Raw genomic sequence first — 10,685 nt, forward strand, 5'->3', positions numbered from 1 at the left:
TGTCTTTTAGCCTGTTTTGACCATATGAGCAAACCTTTAAACTGCTAAGCTGCATGGACCTCTACCATGACTTTGGCAGCTGGCTCCTCCCACTTCTCTGTTGGGGGGAAGCCAAGCTGAAAGCTCACTAGCTGGTCAGAGATTCATGTTGAGAAACATGAACCTTCCAGAGCTCTAGAATGCCCATGCTTGCACTGCGGCAGGCGTTTTTACTTAGTTTTTTTGTTCCTGTTTAACTTACTAGCTGTTCAAGGGCTCTCTTGTCTGGTAGAAACTGTCCAGCAGAAACTCTTAAAGGAGCTGTATCACATACATGCACACACACACACACACACACACACACACACACACACACACACACACACTTTTTTAAAAATCTTTCTCAGGCCCTATGAAAATAGAAGCACCACATTGGTACACCAAAATGTTGTTATTGGTTTTCTACTCTTTGAGGAGGCCTGCCATCCAGCTCCCAAATAAATCATACATGGAGGTTTATTCTTAATTATTAATGCCTGGCCTTAGCTTGACTTGTTTCTTCCTAGCTTTCCTTAACTTATCCATCTACCTTTTGCCTCTAGGCTTTTTCTGTTCTCTTACTTCTATAAATCTTACTCTTACTCCATGGCTTGCTGTGTAGCTGTGTGGCTGGCCCCTGGAGTCTTCCTCCTTCCCTGGCTACTTCTCCTTTTCTCCTCCCAGATTTCTCCTTCTATATATCCTCTCTGATTGCCAGCTCCACCTGTTTCTCTCTCCTGCCTTGCTATTGGCTGTTCAGTTCTTTATTTCAGACCATGATGTAGTGGGAAGCCATTCCAGCTTTGATCTGGAAGCTCCAACCCCCATTAAGGCTTTGGTAACTGTCAAACCTACAAGGCAGGGCCGAGAGAGGACCCTGAAGACCCAATATCTGGATGGGCCGGCTCTCTTGGTTCCTGGACCCAGGATATTGAAGGTAAAACGAGCAGAGTTCTCCAGAGAACACCGCCAGACTGTGCTACACCTTTCCCAGACCCTGCAACCTATCCCTTCACTTGTAAGTTACCCCACAAAATAAACTTCCCTTTTAACTACGTGGAGTGGCCTTAATAATTTCACCAATACCATCAGGTGTTCTAGACAGGCCAAGTAATACAGCTTCACAGAGTTAAACCAATGCAACATAAACAAAAGTAACACACCTAAAAATAATATTCCCCAACACTATATAGTGCTGGTGAAGATGTGGGGAAAACGAGATCCCTATACAGTGCTGGTGGGGATGTAAAATGATGCTATCACTATGGAAGTTAGTTTGGATGTTCCTCATAAAACTACAATAAGATACAGCTATACCTCTACTGGGTATGTACCTATAGGACTGAATCAACCTACCACAGGCATACTTTTACACCCATGTTTGTATCATTACAGTATTCACAATAGCGAAGAAACTGAACAAGCCTAGATGCCTATCACTAACTGGATGGACAAAGTAAATGTGCTACATACACACAACATAATTTTATTTAGATGTAAATGAAACTGAAACCAACTGGAGAACAATATGTTAAGTAAAATAAACTAAATTCAGAAAGACAAATACACCATATTTTTTATTTATTCATTCAGAATTACATACACTATATTTTTTTAGCATATTCTTCTCTGTTCCCCAGCTCCTCCCAAATTCCCACCCATGCACACACTCACCCACTTCATGTTGTTTATTTCTTTTAAAAGAAAAGAAAGAGCTCACAAAAATAAGTATGGCATCCAATTTGCGTTGGTGTTGTAAGCATGGGGACTGCTCTGGAGTGTGGTTGATATACCCAGTGTTACTCCATTGAGGGTAGCCGATTTTCCTGCTCCCAGCTGCTCTCATCTGTGAATAGCTTCTTGGCTAGGAGTGGGACTTTGTGTCTACCTCCCCTCCTCTGTGCTGGGATTTTGTTTGGCTTCAACTTATGCCGGTCTGGTAAATGCTGCAATGTTTTCTTTTACACACAGTCTCTACTTTTAATTCTTTCATTCTCTCTCTCTCTCTCTCTCTCTCACTCACTCACTTCTCTAGATTAAAGTAGAAAGGGAACCCCAAGAGGGGAGGAATGGGTTGCAAATGAGGGGAGAGGGAAGAGAAGCAAGTGGAACACATATGATATGAAAGCAGAAAAGCAGAAAGGTTAACATTTGAAGGAGGAAGATGACCGGCCATAGGGAGGCAAGGGACATGGGGGAAAGCAGAGGGATAAATTAGAAGATACTGCATTTGAATACCATGCTCTTTTGACAGGCTTTAGGGAGAATGAAGGGAAGCAACATTGATAACTACAAATTTGAAGACATACAATGGGGACATGACTTTATATGGTCATTTAACTTTCACAGTGTGGAAAATGGGCCTTGTCTTGGTTAAGTCACTTGCCCAAGTTAAGCCTAAGTTAAGATTCTCATCCAGCTTTGTCTGATGTTGTCTGCCTAGTGCCTGTGTTCCACTACCTCTTTTGTTTGCATCGTTTTCTGAGACAGGGTCTCACTTTGCACAGGCTGCCTCAAAATTACAATCTTACTGCTTTACTTTTCCAGTGCTGGGATTGCCAGTGTGGTGTGCTCCCTTACGTCTTGCAAATGTCTTAGTATGAGAGAAGCCCATTTTTCTGTAAAATGGGTGGTGGGCAGAAGGTGAACAGTGTCAGGGACAAGTGACCTCTGGGTATGTTTGCTATATCCTCCTGGAGGACCGCACTGAAACACAATAGGACTGAGCTCTAAGGTAAGGGTAACTACCCTAAGTGGGTTAGGCAATAGGAAGAGGCTGGAAGATACTTCTTGTGGGCTCTAGAATATTCTAGGTGTGTTGTTGATTCTACCTACATACATTACTTAATGGCAATCATCAAAGTAGAGCACATCACAACACAAAAGCCAACACTACCTACTTGTTTTTGGAATGGCAGGAAGACCCAGTATTCCCAGCTTGGTCCACAGAAACCCTCAGGCCCTAGTTTCCACTGTGTCTGCCCCTGGGAGGGAGTTTGTTGTGGCCCCGAGATGATTGGAGAACTTTGCAGGAAGCTCTCTTTCCTCAGAGGTTTAATTTCAAGAGACTGGGGCAGAGGTGTGGTGGAGGACAGGTCTCTAAGGACTTATCAAAGCAGAAGCAACTTTCCTTAGTCACAGCAGAGATAACAGTGGGTGGGAGCAGACAGGGGATAAAACCTCTCAGGCAGAAACTGGTCCTGGCCCTGGCGAGGGGTCATGCCTACAGGTGAGAACTCTGTGCTCTCTTTCCCCTTCGCCTCCTGGTCCAACGTTCTCCTGGAAGACTAGAGGTAGATCTTCTAGAAGACCTTTCCCTAGCTCCTAAAGCTGGTACCAGACTTTCAGGGAGGAGCTCTTTCTTTCTTTTCTGATTTCTTTTTTTTTTAGCTTTTTTTTAGTTTTCTTTTTTTTAGTTTCACATTTTTTTTTTTTTCCTTTGAGTCTTTTTTTTTTTTTTTTTTTTTTTTTTTTTCTTTTTTTTTTTTTTTTTCTCCATTTCTAAGAGCAGGATTACTTCAGCTTGTCTGCGCTGAGCACCTTGAGATCTACTCACTGCTGGAGCAGTGTGCTGATGGTGCGGTATGATGCTGTCTGACCATTCAGATTCTGCTTGGCCTTCTGTCTCATTCTATCTTATTTCTGTTGTGCAGTGACTTTCTTTTTTCTGTCTTTTCTCTTAAAAGCATCAATGTTTGCAGAACTCTCTAACTAGTTACTTGGTGTAATCTTGTGTGTCTCCGTTTGGCTTCTAATAAGACTGGTTTTTTTTTGTCCTAATCCCTTATTCCATGGGTAGAATTAGAGAAGATCTGGCTGTCTTATTCAGTTCATCATTTAAGGCTGGGGAGATAGAGTGGCACTGAAAAGAGGTAGCATCCTCGGAGTCTTGTCATAGGTTTTAGGAAGAGTGTATGGCTTGCTTGGTATTTTCAAGTCAAGGAACAACTAAGCAATAGTCGGACTCCCTGAAGCTGGTATATGTTTTCATGAGACCCTCAAAGGGTTGGGAGAATTATCTCTTATAATATTGAGACGTCAGATCTTGTCTGAAAAGCAGCAGCAAAATCCATTCTAGTGGACCAACAACAACCACCGACATGTCCCCCTTCTTGGATACAAGGCACTGCTCGCTCCTCCCCTACCACCATGCATTTCCCCTGTCTTCTTCGTGTTCTCTTTTTGAAGGGCAGTTAGAACTCCGAGCTCATCTGGAGAAGCGTGTGTTGGTGTGTGCACTCCCTTCTCTTCTGCCTGCAATTTTCTTTCCCTGGGAGAAATCTCTCTGGTGGGGCCATTTCCACTCTTTTTCTGATGCAAAGCTCTTCAACAAAATTCCCAGGTGTGCTTCTGCTTGAGTTGATTATGTACAACAAAGGCTTTGTCAAGAGCTGATCCTACAAAGGAGAAATTTTAATTAACACAGCTTCAGGCTGTGTTTTGTTCACTGATAAGGCAAGTTCCCAGAATTTTTTTTTCCAAAACTATATTAACTGTTTGTTCAATACGTGTTTGTGACTGCAGCGGACTCTGTACTTTCTTTGGTTGGCTTTTGTCTTACAGACTTCCATAATAAATCCTATTGGGCATCAATGTAATATCATATTTATTTATTTTAACTAGGCAATTTTCTCACAAATTTAAAAATGTCAAAGATAAAAAACTGTGTCCCATGGAGATTTTCTTCTCTAACTCAGTGTCAGCAATCAGAGTTGTATGACTCTTTCCTCTGAGTCAGAGTTGCTGTTTTCTTGTACACTAGCCTGGATACTTGATTTGTGAGTACATGTGTTCAATGCCTGCTATGTGTCGTTGCATTTTAAAACAATTTAGAGAGAATTCTGTAGAAACTCACTAAAATCCTGTTTCTTATTTACATCATTCCATTGTTTAATATTTCTCCTATTAAATAATTAGATTATTTGTCATTTTTTTTTTTACTTTAATCAAACCTATGTCTTGTCTACAAGTCATTTTGCAACACATTCAAATATTTCTGTAAAATTACCTACTAGGAGAGCTGCTCAAAACAAAACCAAACCCTACCCTTCTTTTCTGAAAATCTGTCTTCTGAGTTCTTCTTCTTCCCATGTCAGCATCTTATCACTTCCTTTCCCACATCATGACCTTGCCCTTGTCTATAACACTTCCTTTATCTCACTCATGGTTGGTAAAGTGGTTTTGCTACTTCCCTTTCTCATCTCTATTGTCTTGCTAGTTTTCCTTCACTAGAGGATAGAAATTTATGTCTGCTAGCCTTGGATGTTGGCTCAGATTAAAGAATTAAGTATTAGTATTGAGAACAAATTAGCTCTGAGCATGTGTGAGATATGCTCGGTGCAGCCTCATTTATATGATGGGTTTGGTTATTTCTGTCTGGCATCTGGCTTTGAGTGATTCCTGAGCTAGTCACATTCCTGACTGCAGGGAAGGTCCTCTGGCTTCCTGCTTGGTGGAAATGAATCTGAGTCCAGGAGAAAAGCCCAGACAATGTGCCATCTTCACATTGCCCTTTGGACTTGCAGTGGCCTCAGCTTCCCTGGTCTGTAACTTCATTTCCCCTCCCACAGAGAAGCAGGCTAGTCTGTCTGCAGGGGTGAGGAAGAACCCCTTTATGTGGGGTCAGGGGAGACATGTATGGCAGTCTGTTTCTTCAGTAGACTTCCAGGTGTTCCCTTTGTTGGTCCCCTGCTCGTCCTGGTTTACATTGCTGCATCCTGCAATCAATTCTGAGCACTTGGTGGTTTGCTCTGTGGTTACTATTCCATATTATCACTGCCACTACTGGGCTTAGCTTTCTAAGATGCAGATACTTCCACCAGCTGTGGAAGTATCTGAAGACAGTGCCAGCTGCTGCCCTGCTATTTACTTTCCTTGTTTCTGTGGCCACTCTCCTTAGAGTGAAGTGTTAAAGATGTCCATAATGGGCAGGGGCAAGCACTCATCTTCCCCCAGAACTGGAGATCTTCATACCATATGTATTTTAAAGGGTAACCTTTAGTAACCCTCAGTGGTTGAGAGGAGGCTCTAGGGAGTACCTGGTGTAAGCCCCCCCGGCCCTCTTTTCCCTGCCACAAAGGCAGAACGGTTCCTGTAAAGTGTCCATCTGTGTGACTCTACTCAATTTCTTTCCCTCTCCTGGGGAGAATATGTGTTTTTACTAGTGTGAACTACTGGTTTTAGTTTAGTCCGTCTCTCTGGGGAAGGCGCCTGTGGTCTATTCGCTGGTGCTCCTGTCCCACCTCTTCCTTTATTTCTGCTAAGTCTCCACTGCTTCTGCCCCTTCAGGATGTGTGGTATGCTCAGCTCAGTAATCAGAAAGTTCTTGACCTTTTCACTGCTCTGGGGAACTTCTAAGAGAACTCCAGCTCAAACACTTCCATTTGCAAAATACCAATGTCTTAGACAGATTCTACTTGTGATCACGTGGATTTGGGAGAGAACTGTGCCCTTACAATGTTGAGCCCAATCTATCTTCAGGCATATATATATGATATATTTGATATATTGATATATATATATGATACATTTGAGGCAGGGTCTCATTATGTAGCTCTGGCTGTCCTGGAACTCACTATGTAGACCAGGCTGACCTTGAACTCACATAGATTCATCTTCTTCTCTCAAGTGTTGGGATTAAAGGTTTGCACCACCATGCCTGGCTAAAGATATTTGTCAGTTAAGTTTTTAAGTTAAGGATCTTTATTCCATACTTGTTGCAATTATAAGTAAATATTCTGACTTTTTCTGTTAATTTTGCTAATTAGTTGGTGGTAATTATGGGAAGACTAATGATTTTTAGGTATAGAATTATACATAACTTATTTTTTTCTCATTTTTGAGCCACACAATAACCTGATTTAGCATAATTTTAAAGTTAAACTAATTTTCCATGTTTCTTATAGAAATGTAGAAAGTACAAAGAAATTTAGGGAAGTGATATTTAATGCCACTACATAGAACAGATTACACTGTTAATATCTTGGCATATTTTCTTCAAACCCTGAGAAATTCTTAAAACCATTACTACTTTTTTATATTAAAATGTCATAAATAATCAAGTATTGTGGCACATACCTTTAATCCTAGCACTGGGGAGCCAGAGGCAGGTGGAACTCTCTAAGTTTGAGGCCAGCCTGGTCTTTATAAAGTGAGTCCCAAGACTGCCAGAGCTATTGCACAGAGAGACCCTGTTTCAATAAAATAAAATAAAATGTCATAAATATCCCATTGACTAAATATTATTTTACCATATATCATAGTTTTTAGTTACTTCTGAATTTTTATCGTATTTGTGTGTGTGTGTGTGTGTGTTGTGTGTGTGTGTGTGTGTGTGTGTCGCAGCACACATATGGTGGCAGAGGATCACGTGCCGGAATCTTTCTCTCCTAACGTGTGTGATCTGGGGATAGAACTCAGGTTGTCAGCCTTGGTTGTTAGCAGCTTTACCCTCTGCCCCTTAGTTACTTCTCTCTGTTGGACGCTTCCATTGCCTCCGCTATTCTTCATTTACTAAGCGTTTTAAGATAAGAAGTTCCATAAGGGCCAGTGAGATGGTTCAGCCGGTAAAAGCCTGAAGACTGCAGGCCTGAGTTCAAACCCTGGGATGCATGTGGTGGAGAGAGAGAACTGACTTCTGCAAGTTGTCCTCTGACCTCCACACAGGTGCTGCAGTGGCGGGGTTGGGGGGCCGGGGAGACATAGGTGTACACCCTCTGCCCCCCAGGTAAATGTAATTAAAATGTGTTTTAAAAACATACTGTAAGCTTTCATGTCTGAAAATAATAACGAATCTTCCTTGGCCTTAGTTTGCATTAATGAAATTAATGGCCAACCTTTTCCCACAAGGACTTTGTGTTCTTATTTGGTTTTGCTTTGAAATAGGTCTCACTATGTAGCCAAGACTGACTTTGATCTCAAGATCCTCTTGCCTCAGTGGCCCTCATGGGGAGTGAGATTACAGGTGTGCACCACCACACCTGCAACTTTAAGGGTAATTATGAGGGTTAGATGTGAAGATGCAGTAGAGTCCTTACCATGGTTCCTGGTACATACGGATGCTCCAAGAAATGGCACCCACCATCAGTTTTAAACCACTAAGTGCTGCTCACATTCCCACAGCACATTTTCGGCATCCATCAGCTTCTGCGCCTACTGGTGTCTCTATTTAAATAACAGGTAACTGAAATTCAGACAGATTATGCCCACTTGATCATTTTTACTGCCTACATACTTTTATAAAAAAGCAAATCCTTAAGTGGTTATGATCTGGGGCCTTTACTGATTTTAAGTTATCTTATTGTGTGGTGATGGTGTTTGAACCCAGAGCTTTGTGCATACTAGGTAAGTGATTGATCCCTAACCAACATCCTTAGCCCCGACCTAGAGAGTCAGATATGAGACAGGAGAATAGACCAGTTCCTGACAGGTCCCATTAGTTTTTTTTTTTTTAAAAAGCTTGAAACTAATTTCTCAGTTACATGTAGAAAGTGTTAGAAGATAACCAAACCTTTTTTTTTTTTTTTTTTTTTTTTTTTTTTTTTTTTTTTTTTTGGTTTTTCGAGACAGGGTTTCTCTGTGTAGTTTTGGTGCCTGTCCTGGATATCGCTCTGTAGACCAGACTGGCCGGCCTTGAACTCATAGAGATCCACCTGGCTCTGCCTCTCGAGTGCTGGGATTAAAGGCATGTGCCACCACCACCTGGCTCTTTTTTTTTTTAATCATTAAAGAGACTACACATTTATTCTAGACAAAGTCATATTTAAAGATGACAACACACTGGGCAAAGCCACAATGTCCTCAACATTATGCTAAATATATTTATATATTTATGTATTATAATGTTGACTTTTATAAACCCGCTTCCAGACCCCAGCTCTCCCTGACAATGGCCTGGGCTGGCAACCAGACTCTCATCTCCCACTTTGTCCTCCTGGGCCTCTTCTCCCGCTCACCGCTGCACCTCTTCCTCTTCTCCGTCATCATGGTCATGTTCCTGGTGGCCCTCTCTGGCAACGGGCTCATGATCCTCCTCATCCTCATGGACTCTCGCCTGCACAGCCCCATGTACTTCTTCCTCAGCTGGCTGTCGCTCATGGACCTCATGCTCATCTCCACCATTGTGCCACGGATGGCTGCTGACTTCCTCATGGGCCGTGGCTCCATCTCCTTCACAGGCTGCGGACTCCAGATCCTCTTCTTCCTCACCCTCCTGGGGGATGAGTGCTTCCTGCTGGCCTTCATGGCCTATGACCGCTATGTGGCCATTAGTAACCCCCTGAGGTATTCTGTAGTCATGAGCCGCCGTGTCTGCTGGCTCATGGTAGCAGGGTCTTGGCTGTTTGGCCTGGTGGATGGGCTCATCCAGGCTGTTTTTACACTCCGCTTCCCCTACTGTGGCTCCCAGGAGATTGACCACTTCTTCTGTGAGGTCCCTGCGGTGCTCAAGCTGGCCTGTGCTGACACCTCCCTCTACGAGACCATGATCTATGTCTGCTGTGTCCTCATGCTCCTCCTGCCCTTTTCTGTCATCTCTGCCTCCTACATCCGGATCCTGGTGGCAGTGCTCCGAATGCGCTCTGCAGAAGGCCGGCAGAAGGCCTTTGCCACCTGTTCCTCCCACATGATGGTGGTCTCCCTCTTCTACGGGGCTGCCATGATCACGTACATGCGGCCACAGGCCTACCACTCCTCCAAGCAGGACAAAGTGGTCTCTGCCTTCTACACCATGATCACCCCCATGCTCAACCCTCTTATTTACAGTCTAAGGAACAAAGAAGTGACTGGGGCCCTGAGGAAACTCCTGGGAAAGTGTCCCTGTGGCGGTGGGGCTCCTGGTTGAAAACAGCACGGAGGATGTGAGCTATGGAACTTGAGAGCCTGGATCAGCCAACTACGGTTTGACTGGGGAGACACAAATGTAGCCTATTGAAAACACATGCACACATTTGTGTTTTCTTCATTCCTGAATATTTTTACTGGGTATGAAAATTATATGTTCATAAGTTCCTTTTTAGTCTTCAAATGTCTTTCTACTAGCTTTTCTAGCTACTTCTGGTCAGAAGTCACCTGTGTATTTTAATGAGATCCTACATTGTAAGGTTACTTTTGGTTATTTTTTCCTCTAGATATCTTGTCTTCAATGACTTGAAAATGGTATGGCACTAGTGTGGGCTTGTTTTTAACCAATGAACTTGAATTGCCCTAAGATTGTTGGATCTATAGGGAAGACTATAGCTATAACTTTAAAAATAATGTATATAAATACCTGTCAGATTTGGGGGACTTTGTTGATGTGATCCTTGTTTTGTCGTTTTTTTTGACAGGGTCTCACTATGTAGCCCAAGATGGCCTCAAACTATCAAGCCTCCTGTCTCAGACTATCAGGATACCCAAACGTGGGTATCCAATGTGGCCATAATTCTTTCATTCGTCTTCATGTGTTTTGGTTCTGCAATTCTTTATTAGCTCATTTTGCAGTTCGGGGCCAGCGCTCTATCCCACAGGCCAAATCTGGCCCAGCTCCACTAAGTCCCCTTCACGCTAAAACAAGAGTTGGGTTGTTGTGACAGAAATCATGTGGTCTACAAAATCCTGGACTATGAAGCAGCTCATCCTTCACAGTAGAAGCGTATCTGTCTCCATCACATGTTGCTGACATTTTCTCT

At 42.9% G+C, this 10,685-nt stretch overlaps 1 protein-coding gene across 1 annotated transcript; it reads left to right on the forward strand.

Moving 5' to 3' along the window:
* The first annotated feature begins 8,905 nt into the window (after positions 1 to 8,905).
* Positions 8,906 to 9,859, forward strand: LOC114706386 (olfactory receptor 56-like). The gene has a single exon (XM_028888770.1). It carries the CDS (start codon positions 8,906 to 8,908, stop codon positions 9,857 to 9,859), a length of 954 nt encoding a protein of 317 aa, XP_028744603.1.
* The last annotated feature ends 826 nt before the right edge of the window (positions 9,860 to 10,685 follow it).

This window comes from Peromyscus leucopus, chromosome 8b (genome assembly GCF_004664715.2).
Source record: "Peromyscus leucopus breed LL Stock chromosome 8b, UCI_PerLeu_2.1, whole genome shotgun sequence".
In the NCBI taxonomy this organism is placed as follows: Eukaryota; Metazoa; Chordata; class Mammalia; order Rodentia; family Cricetidae; genus Peromyscus; species Peromyscus leucopus.